Source organism: Alligator mississippiensis, chromosome 1, assembly GCF_030867095.1.
Source record: "Alligator mississippiensis isolate rAllMis1 chromosome 1, rAllMis1, whole genome shotgun sequence".
Lineage (NCBI taxonomy): Eukaryota > Metazoa > Chordata > Crocodylia > Alligatoridae > Alligator > Alligator mississippiensis.
The window spans coordinates 465,034,465-465,061,603 of record NC_081824.1 but is presented as its reverse complement, the minus strand read 5'-3'; the positions used below and the strand labels follow the sequence as shown (position 1 = coordinate 465,061,603).

General features: G+C 47.9%; 1 protein-coding gene across 4 annotated transcripts in view; it reads left to right on the top strand.

The window, feature by feature from the left end:
- The window catches only part of USP35 (ubiquitin specific peptidase 35), a 33,229-nt gene extending 10,288 nt beyond the window's left edge, over nt 1-22,941 (top strand). For all 4 annotated transcript variants that reach the window (XM_019493593.2, XM_006272431.4, XM_019493592.2 and 1 more), the window contains 10 exons: nt 2,129-2,825; nt 3,569-3,704; nt 9,064-9,193; nt 11,848-11,949; nt 13,535-13,693; nt 14,107-14,300; nt 14,386-14,479; nt 18,292-18,398; nt 19,520-20,750; nt 21,417-22,941. In XM_019493593.2, the coding sequence (XP_019349138.1) occupies nt 2,144-2,825; nt 3,569-3,704; nt 9,064-9,193; nt 11,848-11,949; nt 13,535-13,693; nt 14,107-14,300; nt 14,386-14,479; nt 18,292-18,398; nt 19,520-20,750; nt 21,417-21,581 (3,000 nt within the window). In that variant the 5' untranslated portion in view covers nt 2,129-2,143 and the 3' untranslated portion in view covers nt 21,582-22,941. The remainder of the gene's footprint in view (nt 1-2,128; nt 2,826-3,568; nt 3,705-9,063; nt 9,194-11,847; nt 11,950-13,534; nt 13,694-14,106; nt 14,301-14,385; nt 14,480-18,291; nt 18,399-19,519; nt 20,751-21,416) is intronic.
- Nucleotides 22,942-27,139: the final 4,198 nt, after the last annotated feature.

The following is a 27,139-nucleotide window of genomic DNA, read 5'->3' as shown; positions in this document are numbered from 1 at the left end:
GGAACTCCACTAGTAACCTTCCTTCAGTTGGATAGTTTCCCTTCCAATACAACCTATTGTCTCTCCTTGGAAAAGAACCTTTGAACCCAATCCTTGTCTGCTTCACAAGTCTTGTGCAAATTCCTATCTTGTTAGTAAGCAGAAATGCTTATCTTTAATCTGTGAAGTCAGCTATGTCTGCTGTAATCCAGATCTAGCTGGTATAAAACCACTAAAAGATTTGAAGTGACCCTGAGCTGACTTCTCTTAACCTGTGTTTCTCTTAACTTTTGAATTCTTCTTGCCTTTGATCATCATCTCGCCTGCTTACTTCCTTTGCCTCTTCTTTTAATATCGAAACTCTAGCCAAGCAAACGCAAGCAAACGCTGGAATTTATAGCTATTCAGCAGCTTAAGCAGTCTACGGTTGGGTTGGGTTGCTTCCATCATGGCTATGTAGCTTTTAGTGCTTGCCTTGGACAAAAATGAATGCTGTATCTGGGTGTATGTCCGTGGTCCACATCTGGATCTCGGAAGTAGTTTGTGAGCACACAGGACTGGAATGTCCTTAATTTTCCATCAGGCTGGCGGAATAGCACCCAAGATGTTTTAACTTATTGGTGGTGTGCTAATGTCCCTAGCACTGTACACTCAATAGCAGATCACCCCAACACATCAGCTTGTTTTATCAGAAGTGTGTGTGTGTGTGTGTGATTGCATGCTGCTAAAAGCTAATGAAGACTCTCTTATCAGCAGCAGATAGACCCCCCCCCCCCCCAACTTTTGGAGCAAGCAGCTCTGGGTTCCATCCTTGCTGTGAAACTGAGTGGCCCTAGCATGTGGTATAGGGAGTACTGGAGATGTCCTAACTGGCCATGGAGTTGTTGTATTCTGGTACCAACTCCTACAAGAAACTGTGATCTCATTTCGTCATATCTGTGCAAGCTCAGGTGCCGAAACACATACAACAGATCTGGAAGAAACTGGTGCTTGCTTGGCTTTATGCTGATGCCTGCCAAGGCAGGGAGGTTGGAGATATGGCGTGAGTCATTGGAATCCATGCAGTGGAGTGCCAGGGATGACCTGTAATGGCAGACTTCCAGGCATGAACAGGAAAATGCTTCCAGTTGTGGGAGTCAGGAAGCCATGCAAACCTAACAAAGGGCATCTCAAATGGGGTATATTTTCATCAGTGTCAGCACAAACTTCTCCTTAAGATTCATGTCTGGCAATCTTAATATTCTGGAACATAACCAATCTGGAAAAGAGTAAGAGACCTTGAGTGACAACAAAGACTTTTATTTTTTTATAGCATAATTACTGGAGCTGAGCAGCTCCAAGGGTAGAAGTGATGCTGATGGCCCTGCAGGTGAGATCTTTGCAAAGCTCTCCTACTTCTGGCAGCTGGCCCAGCTATGCTCCACAAAGGCATCATGTGGCTTTGAGGTACCTCTGCAGCATCATGAGGTCTTCATCGCAGCTTGGAGCAGTCTTGTGCGACTATGCAGCAGCCTGTAGGCTATCCACAGCTCAAAGGGGCTGTTCCAGGAAATGGTGTGGATCTCTGAATATACCTCCTGTACAGATGTGACAGCAAAGGGTTTCATAGGGCCAGTTCATACTATCCAAGTGGGGGAAAAAGTCCCAAGAAACGAGGTTAGGACAGATTTATTGCCCCTTTATGCTGTTCTAGCAACACAAAGGCTGGATCTGGTCTGAGGATTAGTGCCCAGATCTCTTAATCAGCTCTAAGCTGTACCTTTTTATTTCTTGATTTAACAGTGTGTTGCACAGGGGAATAAGCAAAGCTGTTCGCCTCCGCTGTGACTCCCTGAGTAAAGGTTAATACATGTGGGTGAACCGTGGGATAAAGGAAGATGGCAGATTACCCCAATGCATCAGCTTGCATTAACATCAGAATTGTGTGCATGTGTGACTTCATGGTAGACTTTATACATTGAGGTATTTCATTATGATGAGGCTTTTATCTGTAGATTCAGGCCCTTAAACCAAAGAAACCCGATTACCACAGAAATTGGAGTCCAGTCCTCCTGAAGTTGGTAGAAAACGGGGGGGCTCAGTGACTTTGGGTTGTCAAGGAGAAGCAAGGGAGTGACTGAGCTAACATGCCTCTGTGTCACTATTTCAGCATCTGAAAGCAAAGATGGATAAGATCCTGGAAGCTGTGGTGATGTCTTCATACCCCAACAATGTGAAGCAAGGACTTGTGAGACGGGTCATTGAGGCAGCGAAGCAGCCCATGGATAGCGAGCAGTGCTGGTCCATGCTGGAGCTCTCCACCAAGCTTTACCTCACAGGTGACACCAAGTACAAGAGGGAGATCGGAAAAGAGGTGTTGGAAGTTTATGGCCACTACCATCCGGAGGAGTTTGAAGAGTTCTTCAATGTCCGTTTCCTCTTGAGCCTCCTTCAGGAGGGCTATGGGCCTCTGGGGAAAAGGAGCCATCATGTGCTGGATTACATCCACCTTGGGCTGCAGTTCATCTTGGACAGCCCGTCGGCTAATGATATTTTCAGCCTCTTGAAGATTGAAGTGCTCCGGAAAGTCTGCGAGAGGCCCGGACCCAAGCAGTGCGCCAAGATCGGTAAACTCCTCATGCAGCATCCTCAGTGCATCCCCACCGGCAAGCACCAGGTCTTGTTCTGCCAGCAGTTAATACGGTGCATTGGGCAGTTCCAGTGCATCTCGGAGGGTGAGGAGGAGATCATGGAGTTTCTAGACCACGTGAACAAAGTGAGCGGACTGCTGCAGAAAATCTGGCGAGCTCAGACGTCCGCCATCCTCCCATCCCTGAAAGAGCTCTTCACGATCATTTCTTCAACAGGTAAAAATAAAATAAAATAAAATAAAAAGCTCCTTTGAATAATGAATGGGATAAGCCCACCTTTTAATTGGCTTCTGAAATGCAGCCCCCTCTGGTTGCTGAAACAGGTAAGCATGCTGCCAATGTAAAGACTGATGGCTAGGAGGCCTTCATGGTATTTGAGAATATCTCCCTCTTTATGGCTGGCCCCCAGTGGGTGAGGGAGCCTGCTACTTACCCAACGTTCATGGTGTTCCTTTTGCTTCAAATGGAAATGGCTTGTGCTTTGAATGCTGCTGGGAGCTGGGTGTTCCTTGCTATAGGAAACCTCACCCTTGGCCTCTTCCCTTGCACTGTGCAGACAAACCAGTCCTGTCCCGTTGTGGCTTGCATAGAATAACTAGCGAGCACAAAGGTGGCATGAATTTGAGCAGGTGTTAGAGCAGCTGGTCTCCTGTTGGCCTTTGGGGTGGGCTTCTGCTTTGCCAATACCCAAATCGGTCGATTTACTGCCTCTGCCTTGTTCCTTGCACCCAGAGTGTCTGCTGTGATCATACACTGATATCTGCTATTGCTTGAATGGAGTTAGGAACCAAGAAATCCTTCTAGCAGGGACAAACATTGACTTGATGGTGCTCTGCTGATTTTGCATCATTAGCTAGACAGGATTTAACCTTTAAGGTAGAAGAATTCCCACCCAGACTGGATTTAAGTGGTGACTAACTACTTCAGTGCTGGGTTCTCTTATTCATTTCTTCTTCCAGAGGAGCAGGAAGCTCCATCCAATGCCTTGGCCAGTGTGGTCCAGTATGTTCCTCTGGAGCTCATGGATGGCGTCATCAGAAACCTAACCAATGATGACAGCATAACAGATGCACAGATGATGACGGCGATTAGTAGGTAGGAGATCCTGGAGGGGTAGGTAGGAGACACTTCTGAAGCATCCTTGTGTTTCCAGAGAATAACCTGGCCATCAGTTACTTTCAGGTATTCATAGTAGTTTCATTCCAGGACTCTGGTTTAGAAAGAGATGCTTTTTTTTGGTGTCCTATGCAGCCTTCACATTGTGGGCATCAGGAGTGGAGAGCAAGAAACATTTTGATAACCCTCTGTGTAACTCTCCAATAAGGGTGGATTGAGGAGAGGAACCCCACTTTTTTATTCCTGCTCAATCCAAATTTTAAAACCAACTGCCTGGGAGGAGCAGTGGCACTTCCAATCAGGCAGCTCTGAGAGTCAATTGACTTCATGGCTTATGATCATCTACCTGATTCCTGCTAATATCTTTTTCATTCCACAAGCATTAACAATTCTCCTTTCTTTTTAATGGCCTTGGTACTTCACTATTCAAACCATACTTTCTTCTGTAATTTTGCTGTCTGTTGGCTATTCCTGGTAATGTCTCTCTGCTATTGCACAGCCTGCAGAATGTTTATATCTCTAGCTAAAAACTTTAACTCGGGTGTTTGTAATATTAACTCGGGTATAGAAATAACTGACAATGAAGCATTGGAAACACCAGCAAGATGTACAAGAAGACCAGATTTTGTCTTATGAATTTGAGTGAGAGACAAAGTGGCCCAAATTGCCTAGTTTCTTGTGTTTGTTTTTTTTTTTTTGAAAACTTTTTAATATATTATCCAGCAAACCAATGCACATTCCAATAAAGTTATTTGTTTTTTGCCTTGATATTAACTGAATAGTATACTGCTACCCCCTTTAAAAGCTTTACTAAAAAAAGATAGCTTCCCTTTTAATTGGAGAGAAATGTGTTATGTTATAAGTGATGTTGCCTTTCACCATGTGCATCTCCCTTTTCAAAATTCTAGATCAAAGCATTCAGGACTTTGGGCTGCAGAAGCAATGTTTCTAGAAGTGATTAGGGACGTTGGGTGCCCAGCTTGGGACAGCTTCATGACTTTCAGTTTTCAGAAAATGTTGAGAATCCATTCTCTGAAAATCAGCCCCTTCCAATAGCCTCCAGCTGAGCACCAAAAATGTACAGAAATGCCTAAAATGCAGAAGTCTATAAAGGAACATAATAAAGCAAAGCTGTACTGTTTCCTATTTCTACTTGTAGTTGAACTCAACCACATCCCATATGCAAAGGGACTTCTCTGGTCTGTTAGATCCTCTATCTGAATCCAGAATCAGCATTCACCCTGCTGTCTCCAATCTGCAGCACTGTTCGTGATGGCTGCCTATGTCTGGACCAACTGATTTGGGAGCTGGTCCAGAATACAGTGAATGAGCCATATTGGCTGAACCGCATTGTCTGCCGTTGTGTATACATAGTTCTTCCAGGGAGGGCAGGGGATGTGGTTTTCTCCCTGGGGACACCAGGCATCCAACTAGGCCCATGTCCTAGGACTAAACTCTTCCCCACCTGCTTTCTTTGGAGCTCTTTATTTTGTAGTCTCCTCTCACTGGGGGTACAGATGCATGATGCATCTCTACAATCACATAATTTGCAGCCTTTTGTTCTGTGCACTTTTCATGTTGCCAGACTTGCTGATGAGTGGAGCAGACTGTGGGCTGCTTTTACAGCACTCCAGCACTGGGCAATGTAGGAGCAGATAGTAAGTTGAAACAATAGTTACCTGTGGGGGTAGGCATATGTAGGATTTTGAAAAGTGGGGTGTAGGAGCTGTGCTTGGCAGTGCAGCCATGCTGAACCCCCAACTGCTTGCATGCTTCTGCCCTCAGTGGACAGAACCCATTGCAGTAGCAGCAGCAGGAGAATTTTTTGACTCCCTGAACCAGGTAAGTATCCCCCCCCCAACTATCACCACCTGGTTCCCTCCCCTTCCATTCTCTGTCTTCAGCAGGCTTTGCCCAGGCTGCAAACTCTGCCAGTAACACATCTGGCTGCAGGAAGGGGGGTCCTGCCCCCTGTTACCACTGTCTCTGGCTGTCTTGGGGACATGAGAAGCTGCTCCTGCCCTGCTGCAGCCAGCAGCTATCCAGGGTGCTGGGCTCAGCTGGGAACAGTAGCAGTGGTGATGAATGAGTTCTCCCTCCCTATGCGTGCTCTCGGCTGGCAGGAGACACTCAAGGAGACTGGGCAGGGAGCAGGTACAAGAAGGGGGACCTCTTGTCACTGCTGGTGTTCCCAGCCAACCTGGCACTGTGCACAGCTGCTCTTTGCAGCTCCTGGAGCTGGGGGGAACCTTTGGGGGCAGATGGGGAGAAGGAGCCTGTGTGCTGCCACTGCTGCTGAGCCTGACACCCCACACAGTCACTCCCTACAGTCCCCAGCTGTCAGGGGGTAGGAGCAGCCCTAGGATTTGCCACATCCCCAGCTCAGCTGGGGACAGTGGTAGTAAGGGTGAATGGGTATCCCCTCTAGTGCCTGGAGATATAACTAGCAGGGCAAACCCTGCTGGAGAGAGAGAGTAGAAGGGGGTGAGAGGCAATGCTCAGAGTTGGAGGGAAAAGGGGGACACTTTTACCTGTTTCAGAGACTCAAAAAAGACCTTATCTGCTGCTCTTGCAACCTGGACTTTGCAGAAACCCCAGGCATCTGGGCTAGGGGGGAGCCAGAGCCACTGGTATATGAGCTACACAGCAGAAGCAGGGGTATAACCCCCTCCATCACGCTCCCCTGCCTCTGGGATAGTAAGCTGAAATGTCCTGGAGTTGTGGTCATGCAACACACAACTTAGGACAACCGTGTAATATACTCCAGGGTATAGCTACTGCAGTTTTTTTTAGAGGTGACTTTACACAGGGGTTCAGTGACTTATACCAGTGTAGGGCCATATGCTCTGTTTCTGCTCCACCTTTCTGCTAGTATAAATGAATCTAAATCTGGAAAGAAAGACAAGCTGCTCCCTGCTTTCCTCCAGTGCCTACACTGTCCCCTCTCCACTGCTTGAGCACAGAAGTGCCCTTCACTAGCACGCAGATCTCTTTAAACTTGCCAGGGTGGGCTCTTTGTGCCGACTTCAGCAATCCAAGACAAGGCCCTGGTTGTATTTCACTGCAGTTCCCGTCCTACGTGTTGTTTTCTTTCTATGCGTTGGGAGCTACGCCCAGATGCTGCTGCGGACTCTAATCGATAATTCCACTAAGAGCTCCAGCTTCTAAAAATAGCTGTCCCAAAATCAATTACAGCTTCCCTTTTCGACTTCAGTGCAAGGATGAATGATGATGAGTAAATGATTACTCACTGCTAGCCAAACATTAAGCAGAGCCTGTGAAACCTAATTAGACTCACTTAGGAGCTGTGGGGAAGTTTTGGTGGAGCGTTGATGGGTGCTCCCGACAGCTACATTAATGCCCACCCTCACTTTTGAGTGGGACCACTGAATACCACAAACAGGATTTTTGTGCATCAGTATGTGCACACATGGAACCATCTTGTCCAGTATATTTAGATGTGTATGCAAGGCCTTTAATTTCTGGGCCTGGGCATGCTCCGTGTTAATATTGACATAACTTACATAATTTTTGTATGCTAAATCATACCGGTGCCTGGAGTGGACAGATTACCTGTTTCCCTGGGGTAGCTGCTACAGTAGGTGGTATTATACCAGTTCATCACCAGGTGGTGGCGGTGATCTGTTTGCATTGAGCAAATGGTTATATAGAGATTTAAGTGGACATGTGATGGTTATACCTGGCAAGGATTTTTGTGGGTGGTTTCTTTTATTGAATCAACTACTTGGCTGGGGAAGACTTAAACAAACTTTTGGGTAACTCAGTACCCTTGCTCAGGTGATATCCGAAAGCTTGTCTAAGTTGGTTCAATAAAAGAGATCACACATGCCTTTTGCCTATCTCCTGAACCATCATAGCTACACCATCACTCCAACACAGCTATCACTGTCATGTATATCAGTGTAGTTTTCCTGTATGATTATACTGCAGATTTTAGTAAGTTAGGCTTTCCCCAATGTATGTCATGTGTCCATCTCTTGTTTCTGGCAGTGTAAGCACAGGCTATACTAGTATAAACGTATTGTGGGTCCAGGCCTCCAAATGCTTTAGAAAGCTACTTACATAGAGCAATCTAAGGAAGACACATGGGGTGGGAAGGCAATAGCTACAGAATAGTCAGCACACCCTACAGCAGTTATTGTAGAAAGGGATACACTCACCAAAGACATTAGGGGGAAATGTTTCCTGCACACAGTGCCCTTGAGTCCTCTGTATCTCTGATATCTGATCCCTGCTGTTCTGATTTGTTCAGTGTGGTTTGGTGGATGATGTCTGTGTCAGACATAGGTGGTGCTATATTTATACATAGCCACAATTTCAGAAGTACTAGCTGAATTTTGGAAGCATCAGTTTTTGATAGCCCAACTTATGACCATTAGAGGAGGGGTTTTAGAGGTGCTAAGCACCCACCACACCCACTGACTTCATCTAGAGGCACCTCTGAAAATCAGGCCTGCATATCTCAAAGCTGGCCACCCCAAATCGGTGCCCACCTGACGAGCTAGGCCTATAACTTGCAAAGTGCTCTGAGAGCCTGCAGTGGGGAAGTTGCAAAATCTGATTGTTTGCACTGCATCAAGACTGGCAGTAAGGGACATGGGGGAAGGATTATAAGGGGAACACTGACTCTTAGTGCTTTGAGGGGTTTAGTATGTGTGTAAAGGAGACAGGACCTTATTTTATCTGAAAGATCCAGGAGGAGGTCCATAAAGCATGAGTCAGTTTATAACTGCATCATGTCAGCTCTATGGGTGCCTATACATGTCCTCCAGGGTGGGTGCTTTAATAAGAGTGGCTCTTGGGAGCTGCTCTAATTAAAACACCTGCAGCTTTTTGTGTATTCAGTATCCTGCATTTCAAAATGGTAGTGGGGGCACTTTAACTAAAGCACATTTGACAAACTTTAGTTGAAGTAGCCGTGTCACCATTTTGAAACATGGAACGCTGAATATACAAGATGCTGCAGCGTGCTGGAGCTTTCTGATTAGTGCACTCTGGCAGACCTGATTAATCGAGTCTAATCAGAATGTGTCAGAGCACGTGTAAAGTTACCTTATAAGCCTGATCCTAAACTGCTTGAAGTTAATGGAAAAGCTTCCCACTCCCTTCAATAGATTTTGGATCAAGTCCTCTGAGTAGCCACAGAGCATCCCAGCCTGGCTTGGGCCTTGAGTAAAAGCTGGGCTAGTTTATCTGGGGTGTGTTTCTTTATGGGCTGTCTCGGAGCCCAGGCCAAGAGTTTTATTCGGGATAGCACTTAGCTTGTGCATGGTGTATGTGATATGTACATATTTATAGCATTTGTTTGCTATTTCAGGATGATCGATTGGGTCTCTTGGCCTCTAGGGAAGAACATAGACAAGTGGATCATTGCTCTGTTGAAGGGTTTGGCTGCAGTGAAGAAGTTCAGCATCTTGATCGAAGTGACTCTTTCCAAAATTGAAAAGGTCAGTATGCCCTTCAGACATGCCCATGAACCAGACATCCTCCCGCTCTTTCCCCTTCAGAAGGAGAGCTGCCTCTGCTCTAGCTTGCAACTGGGTTACAATTAGATGTGTGTCGATATCGGTGCTGAATCCACTGGTTGAAGGGGCATAGAATATACTGTACCATTGGAGGGATCAGTGCTAGCAATTTATACCACTGCAGGCTATACCATTATTATTCTATCGCTGTCTATGGACTGCTGGATTGAAGTCTGCTTTGTGCAACTTTCCAAACAGCGAGTCTTACCTCCAGAAATGCATCACATGCATAAAAGCAGGAGGCAGTGTTGAGTGGATGGTGTAGTGGACTGAGAGGTAGCATTGTCCTTTGCCTGACTCTCACTGGCTCAGTATATTATCTCAAGCAAGTCAATTAGAGCAGCATTTTCTTCAGTGTATATGGATTTCAGAAACCTCAGGCCCAAGTTTGAGGGCCTAGTTTTCAGAGGTGCTAAAAACCTAGATCTTCCAGTTCCTTCAGTGGGGGTGGGGTGGTACCCAGCACTACCTGAAAATCAGGCCCCAAACATCTCCAGCAAGATACCCCAAATCAGTGGCCACTTTAGAGAATTTGCCCCTCTGAGTCAGTTTTCCCCATTTGTAAAACTGAGATAATTGCTAATTGAATCTCACTACAAAAGTGCAAAGCATTGTGGTTACCTGCCTGTGCCCCCATTACCTCCCCTTGCACACCAAAGAATTGGAAAGGAACATCACATCTCCTCTTCTTAGTCTTAATTCCTTCTATTGTTATGGAGTAGAAATAGGCATAGCTTTTAAAACCTGGGGGGTTGGGGAACTTTGGGAATGGTGGTTCTGGGGGCTTGTAGCCCAGCTTCTGCAGCCTTTGCTGTTGTCTCTGAAATTGTGACATGATAATCTGGGGGATGTTTTCTAGCCCTTGGCTTGCTTTCAAAGCCTGTTTGTCTGAAGGCTTGGGAAGAGGCTCAGAATATCAGGTCAGGGCAGCACTGCTTTGCCTCTTTATGGTGTCTCCCATCCGGAGGCTTAGCCTGATGGCAGTGCCAGCCAGCCTGAGCAGGGACGAGTTCATGACCAAACTGGGTAAGGTACACGTGTGTTTCAAAGGAAGTCTCTTGGCATGTGAAGAGAGACATCAGGCTTGTACAGCTAGTGGATGTGGGCAGGCCAGTGTGTGAGGGGAAGGGGTTTCATAGGGCACACTGAGGAGCAGTATTGGCACGCTGGAAGAGCAGTCAGTATTCAGCAGCCCCCCCCCGAGAGATGGGAGGTGTTATCCTCCCCTTGCAAGGATGTTTGAGACATGGAGAAATCAAATGACTTGGCACACAAAGTCTGACCCCACGCAGGGTCAGAAATAGACCCTGGATCTCCTGGCTCTTCATTTCCTGATGAAAAGCGTGGAGACCTTTCTGTCCTGATCCTCTACTGAATCTGTCCCTGAGTCTCCCCTGTGGCTGCCCCAGGAGCAGGGGGTGTCTCCTCAGCCTCCCTTTTTTGTTAAGACTTCCCAAGCTGGGTCTCAGCAGCATGAAGGCCGCTCACTTGTGGCTTCCCTGTCTCCTGCCCTGTCTCTTCCTTGGTCTTCAGCCTGGCAAGGGCCCTTCTCCGTGCATTCTGGATCCTAGAGCATGCTCCTTTCTTCCCCAGCATGCCTGCTTACCAAGCCAGCCTCCCTCCTGTGACCCCCTCTCATCCTGGAGAGAGAAGGGAGGATAGTTAACACATTGGCTGAGCCACAGCAGGGGCCTGCAGTCAGGGGTGGAAGGCACTGGTCTATTGCCTTGCAGAGAGAGTGAGGAAACAGTTGTAGAGAGGAGGATAAAGAGCTGCTCCACTTTGTGCTGTGCTCTGTCCCCTGCAAGTGGAGGAAGCTGTCCCAGCCCCCATGTCCAGCAGTGAGAGAGCAGCTTCAGTCGGGCAACAAAGCTCCAATACAGAGGTCCCTTTCCTCTTGCAACTGCTGTCAAAACCTCCCATAGACTTGCATCAGTCTCCTCTCATCTCCCTCTTTTTGCCATTTGAATCTGAGCTCTGGTTATGCTCTCTTTATACACTTGGGCCTCAGGTAGCATAAGAACCATCTCCCCTGCTGCTCCTTGTGGGTAAGACACCGCCCCAGGACTCAGGAGAGCTGAGGACCATCCCTACCTCTGCCACCAGCTCCCTATCACATGCGGGCAAGTCACTTAATCACTGTGCCTCAGCTCCCCAGCAGTTCTGCTTCCTTTCTCCCACCCCCATGAAAGCAGGGATTTTCTCTTGGCAGCACCAAGCCCACTGGGGTCTTGGGCAGGCTGAGCTATTTAGGCCACGCTCTTAATATTTGAACCTTTCTGCTTGTTTGCTTCATCTTCCCAAATCTGCAGATATGTCCTCGACCTGTGGCACCGTTAACTTCCCTCTCCCTCAGCTGTTATTGGCTCTGATTCGAACTTTCCCACCAGGTACCAAGCAGGCTTTGCTTTACTTGCCTTATTGGACCTCAGCAGACCAGAGAGCCTCCACTGTCATGTAGAGGTGTCGCTACATGGGTTAATGAGACCCTGCACCCCCATGTTTAATATTGTGCCTCAGCAGCATACATTGCCTTGCACTTTTGCCCTTCTCATGTGTTTTTCTCTTCTCGACAGGTCTTCTCCAAGCTGCTGTACCCCATCGTGAGGGAGGGGGCCCTGTCTGTCCTGCAGTACATGCTGCTGAGTTTCCAGCACTCGCACGAAGCTTTCCACTTGGTAAGGCTGAGTCCAGACTCGCACCTAGAGAGTGTTGCACTGAACCCAGCAATGGGGTGTTTTAATGAGTGGTGGAGCAAAGGTAGCCAGGGAACAGCCTGGGAGCGGGCACTCTTCAGGTCCAACACTCCTGGATCATGGCTCTAGAGCAAACCCTCCTCCCGCTTTCTGCACACTCCAGACACCAGCTGGCTTTGCTGCCTCACTTCCAGGCTCAGGTGCATGCTGAGTGGGTCCTTGCAAGCAGCGCTCTCAAAGGCACCCTAAAAGCAGTGTAGATATCCCCTAGCAAACTGCTGATTATGGCCAGGGAGTCTCCAGTTTTTTTTGGTTGCCAAGATACGCTCCTATTTGTGCACTCACAGCCCAGCTTCCTTGTATGCATCTCTGGCAGGAGGCACCCTGGGAACGAGTGCTGCTGTGTGTGGGGTCCTCTGAGCCCAAGAAAGAGTTGGCTGTGAGGGGATGAGCCAGCGTGCTCCAGAAGGAAACCAGAAATGACGAACAGAATCAGGGTTATACCTCTCCCCTGACTGAACCTCCTGATTCCCCTTAAGGTTTGGAAAGTAGGGGCTAGCACTATGTAACCATCCAGCTCTTCCCCCAGTGTAAATCGTAGTTCCACTGAAGCCAGTTTACACAGCTGGGGACTGGATCCTCTCTCTGTTGGGGTCATTCCACAGACCTTAAGATTGACCATACACTGGCTGTGTTGTGTAAGCCTTCTCCACAGTGTTGTGTCAGCTGTCTGAGCCCTGCCCTAGAGGAACGAAGCAATGCAAAGCAGGCAGAGCTGTACCTCCATCACCCATGAAGTCCATCTTTGGAAGCTGCCTGGCACAGGCATAGTTGTAGATGTGGGAGCAATTTCTTTGTTCCTTTCTGCTATGAAGTCAGCAGAGGGAGCTTGTGAGCTGTTGTCTTGGATTTGGTTCTATACAATTGGACTTGTTATATGCTTTGGTTGTTTTTTGAGTGGTTGTTCATTTTTCTTATTATAGGGGCTTTTGGGTAACTTTGGTTTGCTGTTTTGTTTTCTTTTTTGTTTTGAATTTGAGATAAAGAGTTAATTTGAAAAGCTGTATGGACATATCTGTCCCTACCCATCTGATGACAACAACATTGCTGTCACTTATACAAAATAAGATAAAATTATGCAAGTCAGATTAGTCAAGATCAGTTCAGCCAGAAAATTGCATCTCCTACTTCAAGAGGAAGCTACTTAGTGCTCTGTTTCAGCCAGAGACACCCCATTCCCTAACAAGTGCAGGGGCGTATATTATAGGTGGCAGAGGCCAGTCTGCTCGAAGGATGAAATTTGCCCTGTGCATAAAGCTAGTGTGAGACCCTATGCCATGTGTATGGCCTATCTGAGCATCAAAAGAAGCCATAAATCAATGGGACTTTGGAGTCAACGGGAATTTTGCTGTAGGATCAGGCCATAAAAGTGACACATGAACCTCGTGTCTTAGCCTTCTGCAGGGAGTGACTTTCACCCACATACTTTAATCCTGTGGTCCTGTGTGAGCCACAGAAGCACAACTAGCCTGAGCCATTGCTAAATGAGTGCACTTTGCTCTTTCAGCTGCTTCCTCACGTCCCCCGGCTGGTGGCATCTCTGAAGAAGGAAGATTCCAACTCTGCAATGAGCTGCCTGGAGCAGCTGGCCGAGCTGATACATTGCATGTTCTTCCGGTTTTCGGGATTTCCAGATCTCTACGAACCAGTCCTGGAGGCAGTCAAAGTAAGGCAGGCAACTCGATTCTGGGTCTCTGAACCACATGTTGCATGCTGAGTTGCGGGGAGGAGGGACCAATGTCCTGGTTTGCTGTTTAGTAGCAGACGGACCTTCTCACCATTAGAGGAGTCTGGACTGCAACTTCTTGTGAGGACAGCTCTTGGTCTGGGGGAGAGAGTGGTTCAGATTATGAAACTGGACCCCATTTGGGTCTGGCTTTGAGGCAGGGACTTTCTTTAATGCGTCTGGACAACACCTAGCACCATTGTGTGTATGACACATACACATATTCAATATGTCTCCCTTGGCTTTCCAAGGGGAAGAACAGCTCTCTGAAGCTCGAACTTAGGAGTTTATAGTTCTGTCACAGCGTGCAAAATGAATTGGAGGCTGATGCAGTGTCTTTGGTTATTTCTAAGGCTCTCCCGATTCCCAATGAGGACCGAATTAAACATTTACTGGGGCAGAATGCTTGGACCTCCCAAAAGAATGAGCTGGCCTGTTTCTATCCACGCCTAGCTTCCAAGTCAGAAACGGGAAAGATTGGCTTAATTAACCTGGGGAACACCTGCTACATGAACAGCATCATCCAGTCTCTTTTCATGGCCTCAGAGTAAGTTTCTTTCCTCCCTTGAAAGTGGTGTGGCCCAGAGTGTGCTTCCCCTAGGAGTAATTCTCTCCTGTCTCTGGTTTTACAGCTTTAGACATTCGGTACTGAATTTAACGGAAAGCAATGCACAGCCCCTGATGACAAAGCTCCAGTGGCTCTTTGCATTTCTGGAGCACAGTCAGGTAATTAGTTCATGTTCTAGTGATTGTTTGGACTGTCGACTGCAGAAAGGCTCATTTGGGCATTACATCCTGCCAGGTTTAAGTGCTGATCAGAGGCCTGTGTGTCCTGATGTATTATGTAAAGCAGTGGCAACAGCCTTTTTGGCAAGCATGGCACAAATTAAGCCCTGTACCCATTCTGAGTGCCACTCTGATTCCCTTCCCTGCCCAATCCGCTGCTCTGCTTTTTGTTCCCTGCATAAGTTAATGCTGCCCTCTCCCTGGTCTGCTGTGTGGCGCACATGTACCATGCATGCTATGGCTTGGCTGCCCCTGATGTAAAATATCCACTCCTGTTTCTACTGTGGGGATAGATAAGGGATAAGAACTTTGCTTGTGACTGAGCTCACAGCAGATTGCAATGTCCCTTAGTTTGATCACTGCCACACTTAATGACAGGCATTAATATGTTACAGAGCTGAATGAGATTACACATGTTGGGACTCTTCCTGCAGGCTGTTTGCAGACCTCCTCACATGGAACTCAGACTTTGAACATGGCCTTTATGGCTGTAAAGATCTCCAGGTTTTGAACTGGGGCCTTTCCCTTTTGGGTGCCCAATTTGCAATTCCTTCAATAAATTGGTTGGCAAAGAACTGGGTAGTCGCTTGCTCCTGGCTCATTACCGGCTGTTTTGAGAGAAGCTGAGAATACATTTTTCATAGTGGAAAAGCATATTTTTCCACTGTTCCTTGGTATCCATTGCCTCACCTGCCAACATAACAGTATTTAGCAGCCAGTGATAGAGGAGGTGGTATGTGTGGTTATGAACGGGGCCCCAGATGGGCCGCACTTGCCTAGGAAGGGAGATGTTGACTAAACAACCTGCCTGTTAAGAGGTGGTCTATATGTGGAAAGCATTGGAGATTGCAACCCCCCCCACCACCCTTGGTGCAGAGGAGGCCCCCAATCATACAGTGCAGGGGTGGATTTAATGCTGTCACACTTGCCCTGCATGTTTGCTGCTTTGTACTCTCTTATGTAGCACTGGAAGGGGCCTCTGGTTCCTTGGGGTCACAGGCAACGGTTGGTCAAAGGATCTCCAGGATCATTCACTCTGGGCCTTTTCTGTGCATCACAACCAGAGAGCACCTCATAGAAAATAACTGACAGGGTCCTCATGCATGTGAGGTTAAAATGGGGGAGCTCAACTTTCAGTCCATGGGCCAGATCCAACCCGTGGAGCTGTATCATTCAGCCTGCTGGATTCCCTACGGGTATGGAAATTTGGTGACAAGGGAGCAGTGGCAGTGCTAATTGCTGCCTCCTTGCTACCAAATTTCTGGACCTGCGGGGAAACCCACAGGCTAGATAATGTGGCATTGTGTGCCAGATCATGCCAGCTTGTGGGTGGTGTGGGGTTGGATCGGTGTGTCACAGGGCTGTATCAGGGAGGTGGCTGGATCCAGTAGGTGAGTCATGTATGGTGTAAGACCAGATAGGGTTGATGTGCAGCCTAATTGGGGCAGCACAGAATTGGGCCAGCAGACCAACCCCGTGTGGGATCCAGGCCCTGGCCTGACCCTCCACCACTTGTTCAGCTCGTGTGGCCAGGAGGTTGGGTGCTACTAGATTAAAACATGCTCAGGGTATCCAAGGGAAAAGGAATAAAGCCTTTACACGGGCAGTGTGGGTAGCTAGTTATAAGAGTGAATGTTTTGGAAGGAGCAGAGACCTTCATGCTCCAGGGGATAAACTGGGGATCAGAGGGAAGCTCTTGGAGGCCAGGTCTTCTGTCTCCCCACTACTGCAGGATTTCTTCCTCAGAAGCCAAAACAGGATACTGAGCTGGATGGAGTTGCTGGTGTGCTGCAGGGGGGCAATTCCTGTAGTCCTAAGAGAAAGGATGAAGACGAGTCAGACGGCCCTAAATTCCCACTTGTGCATGCACGGACATTGCAGACAGCGTAGCACAGGCCCTCCGACCAGCAGCGTGAGATTATCTAAGATGATTTAAAATGCTCCTGCACCTGCCAAATGTGCTGTGAGAGTTTAAGGCAGCTCAGCAGCTAGTTCATCTTTAGTCTCGTTTGAAAGAGGTATAATTTATTCTTCTATAGCATCTTTTCACCTGAGGCTGTTAATGTGCCTTATAACTGTGGGCACATTTCACTGTTCCTTTTTCACAGGCGTGTGTGTGTGGGAGAGGGAAATTGAGGAAAATTGAAAATTGACAAGAGTCTTAAGTGACTTGACTGACGTGACACAAGTCAGTGGCAGAGCTGGTGCTAGAAGCTGGTTTGCCAAGTCAGATTCCCTCACTTGAATTGGTGAGCACTCCCCGCTAACAGCAAAATGATGAATGTGCTCAGCAGTGTAGATACGTTTTGTTGAAGTGAAGCGAAATCCTGAAGTGGTCCCCCTGAGGTGAGACCTCCCTGCTGGGGACAAGAAGGGGCTATACCCCACAGTACATGTGTGGGCCTCACGCAGGGTGCTAATTTATGGCTATGTGGTGGCTTCCTGAGCAAACAGTGGCCTGAGATCATCTGTCCTCCTCTCCCCCTTCTCTTTATCTTTGCCCCTGCATCTGCCCTACCTCTTGAGTTAGCCATGTGCTATCTCATATTAGGGCAGTAGTGCCTTTTCAGACTTGAGGCACCCCTTGATAGAGTCAAAGCACTGCCTTAGAAAATGTAGCTCCTAGTTTTCACCTTTTTTTTGAGTGCAGAAAAATACTAGAGCAATTCTTCTGTTGCAAAGAACTCAGAGAGACTACAACAGAAGCATAGCACCATAGAAAAGTAGGGCTGGAAAAGACTGCTGGAGGTCATCTAGTTCAACACCCTGCCTGAGGCAGGATCAGCGCTCTCCAAACCATCCTATACAAATTCATAATCTAAGCTCTTCATAAAACTTGCCACAACACAAGACATCACACCCTAACCTGCCACAGGTAAAGCAGGGGGACTGTGGCAGCCAGCATCCTGCTTCTATAAAAGGTTGTTAATGTATGCTCAAAAGAGCCCAGGTAGAGGGCCATGCCCCCTGCTACAGAGGAAGGCAACCCCCCCATAGTCTGTACCATTATGACCTTGGGGCAAAATTCCTTCCTGACCCCAAATACAGTGATTGATCTGTCCCTGAGTGGAAGGGCAAGACCCTATAGCCAGGAACCTCCAGCTTTAAGTCCCAGTCTTGGCTGCAGCCAACATCCAATGCCTCTGAGAGGCTTAGAAACACCCTGACATATTTAGCAGAAAGGGAGGGAGGGAGGGAAGGAGGGAGCAAGCAGCAAATCCCAGAAGCATGGGAAATCCCTGTAGCACATAGGCATACCTACACCTAGATTATCCCTGACCAGTGCCTGTGCATTGAACCTCTTCTTGAAAACCTCCAATAATGTAGAGACCACAGATTCCCTAGGCGTCCATTCCACTGCCTCCCTGTTCTCACAGTGAAGATGTTTTTCCTGATATTTTATCTAAACCTGCTTTGCAGGTCAGAACATTTTGATTCCTACTTGAAACCTCTGGGTTTATCTTCTGCATCCTGCTTGCACACCAAATGGTGCTCAACTTTGGTGGTACCCTGTGGCAGCCTTGAAAGGATCTCAAGGTGCTTCAGGGTGCCATGGCATGCTGGTTCCTGAGATTAAAAAGAGACACGTCTTTCTAGTCATGTGACCACCCCTTGGGTTTCACACCATTTTGTCCCCAAGGGCCTGCTGTCACTGAAGTGAATGGAAAGATTTCCCCACTCCCCCATTCTGCATGGAAGTTGGGATCTAGCCTTAAATGCTTTCTTCTCCATCCCCCTTTTATTGCTGCCAGCGACCTGCCATCTCACCTGAAAGTTTCCTCTCGGCATCCTGGCCTCCGTGGTTCAGCCCTGGTGCTCAGCAGGACTGCTCCGAATACCTGAAGTATCTGCTGGATCGGTAAGCAGTATCTTACCTAGCTTCAGAGCACACCGTTGTCTTAGATTGTGGGCATTTGGGGCAAGTGTGTTCTTCTTCTCCTGGGTTTGTATGGCATGTAGCAGTAATGGGGTTTGCTCCATGCCTGGGCTTCTGGATGCTATGTAGTCAATCCCAATAGAGGCAAAAATAGCTATTCTTCTGGGTCAGTGTGTTCATCTTCTGCCCATGTGTGGCTGTTCCCTGCAAAGGAAATCGCAAGGCTGGCACCAGTGTTGGTTCCTGAGGCTTTCTGAACACTGTATTGACTGATAATATTTTGATGCTTGAGGTGCCATCTACTGCGTATATGTGTTGGAGTGAATGGCATTTCCCTAGAACAGCTGGCCTAGAGAAGGTGTAAGGAAGTCCGAATGTAAGCTAAGGCTCAGGATGGGGGGGTAGGGTCCCCTCCTAGGGTGGAGCCCTGTGTATTAGGAATGAAAAGACATGGTTTCTTGTACCAATTTCTATTATAAAGCCTGACTTTATGGCCTCCAGTATAGAAACCAACAGTCCAATATAGACTTAGATCCTCAGTTTATCTCTAAAATGGACATGCTTGCTCTGAAGGCAAAGAGGAACTTGTTTGCCAAGTTTGGAGATCTGCCAGGTTTTTTAAACAACTTGTTGTTCAAAAAAAAAATAATTGCACCCCCCCATTTGAAACTTTGACTTTTGTCTAAAGCTTCCTTCTTCAGCTCAGAAACTGCAAATCCCTTCCAAATCCCAGCTGCACATTGGCACACAAAGGAGACCCTGTCAAAAGGGGTTTGTGGCACATGGAGACTGTATGTGCCCCAAATCCCTTCCCTTTGCCCTCCCTTCATGTAGAGAAACTCAACAGATAGGTCCTTCCACACCTATACGGAACAGGATGCCAAACTTTACTATGTGAAGAGCAATAGTCAGTAGCAAGTTACCTCCATAAAGAGATGGCCTAAGGGGTTAAGACACCAAAAGTGCATGAAGATTTAAAGCCGTAAGGTTTGCACATGAAAAAGCAGCACTTAGGCTGTAGCTGGAGTGGGAACTGTTTGGCAGAAGCTGTTGTTCTCTGATCTGTGACTTCTAATGCAGTTTCTTTTCTCCTTTCTCCGAAGACTGCATGAAGAAGAGAAAACTGGGAAAAGAATTTACCAAAAGCTCAAAGAGTCTAACTTGATGTCTCAGGCCAAGGAGAATCACTACTTAAACAAGACCTTAGTTGAGAAAATGTTTGGGGGTAAAATGACCACCAAAATTCGCTGTCTGAAGTGTTTGAATGTCTCCTCCCGAGAAGAAGCCTTCACAGACCTGTCCTTGGCTTTCCCGCCAATTGAAAGGCACGGACACAGGCCAAACCACACCACTATTTTGCCAGTGGAAGAAATCGGTCCCCAGATTATAGAGCCACCTGTAAAACCCCAGAGCCAGATAATAGACTCTCCTGGGAGACAGAGGAAGCGTCATGTGTCTGGAGAGCAACCCACGCAGCTAGTGCAGGTGGAAACGCTGGGCTTCCAGGAAGCAGGGGAGCAAGAGGCTCCTATTGACTTGAGACATGATCCTGCTGGTAGGGAGATGGGGAAAGATCCACTCTTGGCTTTTGGAGAGCAGACATGTAGTTCCAAGGACTCCAGATCTGTCCCGGACTTGATCAACTATTTCTTATCTCCAGAGATGCTGACAGCAGAGAATAAATACCATTGTGACAAGTGTGCTTCCTTACAAGATGCAGAGAAAGTGGCTGAGTTGACAGAAGGGCCTCACTACCTTATTCTCACCCTGCTGAGGTTCTCTTTCGACCTGAGGACCATGAAGAGGAAGAAGATCTTGGATAATGTCTCGATACCGCTGGTGCTGAAGCTACCTGTTCTGGTTGCGTCAGAGGAACCGGATGATGTTTGCCCTCCCAGGCAGGAGAGGGCTGCATCAGGCACTGGCTTTGTGTCTGTGGTGTATGACCTCTGCAGTGTGGTGGTTCATTCTGGTGTCTCCTCTGAGAGTGGGCACTACTACTGCTACTCCCGGGAGGGTACTGATACAGGTGCCAGGGCACAGCCACGGGATGGGGCTCAGAAAGCCACCTCTGAAAAGCAGCTGGACTTTGAAATCCAGTGGTACCTCTTTAATGACACCAGAGTCTCCTTCTCCTCCTTTGAATCTGTTAGCAATGTGACCTCTTTCTTCCCCAAAGACACTGCCTATGTGCTCTTCTACCAGCAGAGGCCAGGCAAGCAGAGCTGCACGGTGTGCGAGGAGGCTTCGGATGCTGTCCAGCTGCACGGGGAACCCTCACTCAATAAAGACTTGATGGAAGCCATTTCCAAAGACAACATCCTGTATTTGCAGGTAACGTCACTTCATGTCCACACCGTGTTCAGGGGACTGATTCTGTTTTTGTGAGATTCAGTGATGGTGTTTCACTTGGCCTTGATTGCAGTGGGAGTGAGCCCTTCAATGACACCAATAGCTCCCTAAAGCAGCATTGCTCTTCCCTCCCAAATCCCAAAATAAATAGCTGCTGGGCTGCTTGTATTGCAGCAACACCAGCTGAGGTCAGGCCCTGTAATGCCAGGCACTGCACAAATACATAGGGGCAGCCCCTTGTTTTGAAACCGAGTTGAGGGCCTTCAGTACCTTGCAGGATTGAGGTCAGGGAGGCAGGGTTGCTCTGTCTAGGTTTGCTTTTTTTCTGGCCATCACAGACTGTGATGGTGACTCAGACTACCTTGTCCTCTTGATTAAATCCTCTGTCTCTCCTTCTGAACCCACGAGTCCTAACCCCATGTCCCTCCCTCAGTCCAGCAGGCCACATACTTTTCCTGGTATAGGACTACTCCCTGTTGGGGGCTCAGTCTCAAGAGCAGTGGGGACTCCTTTTGATTTGTCTAGTAAACTTGGGAGCTTTTTCTCAAACATGGTCCTCATATAACATCCTCTGCTGCCACTGAAATGCTGGCTTCAAATAAGCAGGCCTGTTTTGCTTTTTTCGCCCCACCCTCTCATCCCTTCTAGGAACAAGAAAAGGAAGCAAGAAACAGAGCTGCCTACATCTCAGCCTTGCCCAAGTCACCCCTGTGGTGGAGAGACTTTGACAGGGACAAGGATGATGAAGGCTCCTCAGGGGGCTGCGGCTCCGCTGCTGGAGGTGGAGGCTCGTTTCATGGCCTCGTCTTCTAGGAACACCATTTGCAACAGACACTGACTATAAGCAACAAGCTCTGCTTCAGCCTTTGTTTCTAAGCAAGCAGCTGAGCCCACAGAGGCCGGTCTCCTCTGCTGTACATCCTCACTGCAGGCGGTGTAACCATGGAGAGGGATCTGGCCCTGAATCCTTGCACCTAGGAGGAAGGATTTGCTGCTAATTCAGGGAATGCATTGCTGCCAGGAACTGGTGTGAGGAGAGCCCCATTGCTTTCTATGCACTTATCCTAAACGCCTTAACAGAATGCTATTTACTAAGCTCCGTGGTGACAAGACTTTGGCTGATGACTTGAAGTATCATTTTGTCCAACTGGTCACTTCCTCTTGCTTGCTGTGGGAACCATCAATCAGGACCTGGATGAGGAGGGGCTCAGAGGATCAAGATGCCTTTGGAAGAGACTAAGCCGGGACCTGGGTGTGGAGGTCTACAATGCTTACACACTCCTTCCTCTGAAGGAGGCCCAAGATCTTCCAGAACCAGCTAGCTATGAATTTTGGGGCAGGTTGTTTTGGAGGACCTAATTAACTCACCTCATCCACCCTCTCCTTCTTTTGGACTCTCCACAGGGCATCATCAGTAGGGGATCTCCAAATCAAGGCACCCCAAATCAGTAGTCCCTTCTGCAATACTTGGCCTTGAAAAGACTGCAGGCTGCACCATCTCCAGAGCTCCATCTTATATTCTAGCAGTTAGGCAACTTGAACATAGGATATCAGTGCAATGCACCGTGTGTGTGTAATCACAGCTCCCTCAGCCTGTGGTCACTAAGAATGATTGCAGCCTGCTGCTTATACCCAGTTGCTGGGATGACTCCTCTGTCTCTAATGGTTGGGGCTTCTGCCTTTCAAGAAAAAGGGTCCTGCCTTCTTCCTCTTGATGGCTGTGGTGCATACGGATATTGTGAATCCACAGAATGGAAAGCAAAGCACGGGACTGAAGTTGAATGATGACGGAGGGTAAATTCTGAAACAAGTTAGCCACTATTGCACACTATACTGCTGTTCTTCATTGTGTTCATAGCGATAAAGGAAAGGAAATCGTTCCTCATGAAGGACTGCTGCATGCTTAGCATTTCCTACAGGTATCAGAGCCTGATTACAATTCCCACGTACTCTGGTGCTTCAGAGGAGGAGATGCTGCTGTGCCCCTACTGCTATTAATCACCTGATGCCTTGTAAATATTCCCAATCATGCTGCTTTGCTGTTTTATCATGCGACTGCTCCTCACTCTGTCGAAAGAGGTTTTGAGGCTGAGGGAGTTTTGCCTTTGTACAAAATGCAGGCTTGAGCCACTGTGTTGAGCTCTTGACTTGTGAATAAAATCTTCCCAAAGGCTTTGTGCGGTCTGGGCAAACATGGCATCTCCCCTGCAACTCCCACTAGGGGCTAGGATGGGCATATGTTGCAGCGTCCGGTTTTTGGGTGCCCTGCTGCATAGTGGAATTCATAGCCATGTGCTAGATGCTGAGGTGCCCCCTACCATACACAGGGAAAGTTAAATGCCCATGACGGGAGACGCACAGAAGCCAGCACTTCTGAAGGCTTAAGCTGCTCTGAAGTCTCCCGGCTCATCAAGGTGCTTTGGAAAATGTTGCTTTTTGTGTATAGCGCTTTTCCCTTTTGTAACAGTGAGAGCTTGTTGTGGAGAACTGTAGGTATCTCAAAGCCAGTCCTTACAGGAGAAAGGGGCCCTGAGGCTTGGCTTATAGCTGCATCCAAGCCTCACCAGGGGCTGATGACCTTTAGAAGCCATGGGCCAGAACAGCCTGGCCCCCGTCCAGCGCAGGCTGGGCAGCTTTGGCAGCATGTCAGCAGCGTGGGATGGGGGTGCGGAGGGTATTTGCTTGTGCTCGTGCTGGGGCTCAGTTGCTCACCAGCTGGAAGCTGTGCCCTCGCTGCAGCTGGGGAGCAGGGAGTAGCGGTGGCAATGCAGGTGCAGCTTCCAGTCCCACACAGGCAGAGGCAAATCTCTCCGGCTCTGCAGGCCACATCCAGGGGCTTAACAGGCCAGATCTGACCCATGGGCTGATCCTCAAATTAAAGCATTCTCTGGGTGCAGATGCCTTCCCCCTCCAGGGTGGTGGTGTTGAACTCTGCTTGCCTGGTTGTTTAGATCTTGGGCTTTGATTCCTCTCAGATTTAAAAGAAAAGTGGGGTCCCTTGGCAATGGTGCTGGCTTTACTCTATTTTCTATGCCCCCACCCTTGCTATAGCCACCTGCACAAACTGGGTATGAGGTGGTTTGGTTTGGACATTACCATTTCATGCCTAGTTTGCATAGGTTCAAGTGTCTGCTCCAGAGACCTCAATCTGTTCTCATCAGAGATGTGCCAGTGATGACAATGGTACACCAGAGGCTTGGTTGCAATTGCTATGGCTCTAATGTGGGTAAGGAGAGGAAGCATGAGTCAGGGTTACTGGGATGCTTGGAGGATGGAGCAATGGCCCATCCTTTCCTAGGCCTTCAAGCCTTGATAACTTAATGTAGAACAAGCTGATGATGCACCTACTCAGTGTCCCTAGCAAGTGCTGCCCTTCTGGTGACACTTTACCAGCCTGCCCTCGCCTGTTGACGTACTACGCCTGGACAGCACTGAGTTCTGGATAACGGCTGTGATCCTGAGACAGTGCAGGGTATGTGCTTGATAAATTAGCAACACGGTCTAGGCAAAGGCAGGTAAGACTCATGACTCAAGGCAACTGGCTGTTTTAGGATCATGGATGTGTCTCATCTTTTGCAAGGCCAGGGCAGGGGGAGAACAATCATTGTTAAACTCTGACTCAGTTCTGCAATAGAGTAGAGCCAGCCAAGCATTTATTTACCCATATTTAAAGCAATTGAAAATAAAACAAGAGGAAGAGTGGACTTGATACGTGCTGTCCCTATACTTCTGCCACAAACCAAATGTGTCTTTTCTAATGGACCATTATTGACAGTGGGCTGTTGTCTTTGTTTCAAGCACCTGTGCAGACGGCCACATCCAATTAGTGATATTATTTCCCCTGCACTTTACAAAATTATTGATAGAAGCACGGAGGTGCAAAGCATCCACACTCCGGGACTGTCTTCCCCTGCTCTGACCCAGATGATAGAAATAAAGGACCTGCATAATTAAGGCTATTCTTCATGCTAAATTGCTTATTAACTGCACCATGTTACATTCATTGGGGAAATTCCAATCTGTGTTTTACTGCTGTAAATTAGGGCTATAACCCTATTAATGCCACTGGCTGAGAGCATCCATTGACTTTAGTGGAATTCTGTCAGGCTCATGCTGTTGTAAATGAGCACAAAATATGGCCTTGAGGTCTGTAGTTATACAAAAAAGATGGTGATGCCCACTGCTGCTAGGTCAGGTTGAAAGGCTTCTGCCTAAGGCTTTCCTTTTGCTAAAAATCCCATTGGGATTTCTTCTTTATAGTACAGTAGCACCTTGAGGTGTCATCTGCAATCTGGGTCCTGTTGTGCTAGGGACTGTACATATGTATAGCAAGAGGCAGAGTGTTTGTGCTGGAAAGTTTACACTCTGCAGGGATAAGGGAAATATTATTCCCATTAACAGAACAGAGGCACAAAGATTTTAAATGACTCAAGGCCAACCAGGGAGTCTGTGGCACAGTTGGGAATCAAAGCCAGCTCTTCTTAGTCCTGCTTCAGAGCCTTAACCCCATCTTTCCCTGTAGGAAAAGGTGCTTCCATTCGCTGATATGCTCAAGGCAGTTCCCAAGAAGGGTACAGACTGAGGCACGTTCGTGGCAGGGAGGGAGGAACAACGCTGACTCTGTCCGTGCCACATCCTTCCCACAGATCAGCACCAGGATGCACTTCACCAGTACAAAGTCCACTTTATCAAGAGAGAGAGGCCTGGTCTTCATTCTGAGCTCCAAAACATGCAGGCATAGATCCCACATAGCTCCTGCACCTCTATAATTCTTTACCTTCCTATCTGAGGCCTGTATCTCATGGCCAGATGCGTTGTATGTTTAAATACTTGCAAGCTGGCTGCAAAATGCTTGCAGTTCATGTGTGTGTGCAGCCAAACCCTGGACCCCCATTCCCTCCTGTTCTGTGATAGCAAAGGCTGTGCAGTAGTTTCTCTCTCTCTTTGCATAGTTTTGGTTTGCTCAGAGGGTGGCACCCCCACCCAAGACAGAGGAGCTGGACTTTCAGGAGTGGTAAGTGCCTGCAGCACCATCAGAAGTCAGCCCTTACACCTTACTTTCCTATTTACACTCATCTGCTACTGTATCCAAATGGTATTTGGCAGCAAGGGTCGGGCGACTAAGGGGGATTCTGTAATGAAGGTATTCCCTAATCTCACTTGGTATCAACAGCAGGTGGAGCAAAGCCCTGTTCTTTTGAGTGAGGTTGTGGAATAAGGGATGTGGCCAGAGAAGGGGTGTGTAGCGGGGATGGCAGTGGTCTCAAAAGCTCAGCAAGTGATGCCTCCAAATACCCCCTAAGTGAACTCTTAGGGCTAGATTCTGTGCCAAGCTATAAGGCATGTAAGTAGATTTGGGTGCCTAAATGTGATAATGTTGCACCCTGCCCAAGTCCCTGAAAACCAGTGAAGACAAAAGGTGGGTGGGTCCTTCTCCTCCTCACTGGTCTTTTGTGACTTAGTCTTCAGGGTCAGAGGATGGTGAGTTATGAAAGTAGATGCGCTCATGGATTTTTGGCATTTGAACAGGGTGGAACAGAGTTGCACTTAGGTACTTAAGTCCATTAGACACATAATAGTGGAACAGAATCTGGCCTTTGGTACTTTGGATATGACTTAATCATTTGGCTAGGCTAAGCCAGGTGCCAATTGTCCACATTAACTCTGTAGTGAGGAGACCTTTAGTGGGGAACAGATAACTTCAGCGTGCTCCCCAGTTAGATGATACAAGTCATTACTGGAGTCCTGTGTTGTTTTGGGCCGCTCTGCCACAGAAAGGATGTGAACAAGTTAGAACGAGTCCGGGGGAGGGCAGTGAAAATGGTTCAGAGGCTGAAATACATGACTTCTGAGGAGAGGCTAAGGGAACTGGGCTTATTTAGAGAAGAGAAGACTGAGGTGGGATTTAATAGCATCCTTTAACTACCTGAAGAGGGGTTCAAAAGAGGATGGAGCTGGACTGTTCTCAGTGGTGGCAGATGACAGAACAAGGAGCAATGGTTTCAAGTTGCAGCAAGGGAGGTTTAGGTTAGATATTAGGAAAAACTTTCTCACTCAGAGGGTAGCAAAGCATTGGAACAGTCTACCCGGGGAAGTAGTGGACTCTCCATCCTTGGAGGTTTTTAAGATCCAGCGAGGCAAAGCCTTGGCTGGGATTATCTAGTTGGGACTGGTCCTGCTTTGAGCAGGGGGCTGGACTAGATGACCTGAGGTCCTTCCCAACTCTAGTTTTCTATGAGTCTATGATTACCACTAATGAGTCCACTGCATTAATAGAAGAGTCATCACAGGTGTATTTCTAGTAGCGTGTTCAAAGTCACGCTCGGTGTTCAGTCTGAATCCGGACTAGAACAACGGGCTTCTGACTCTCA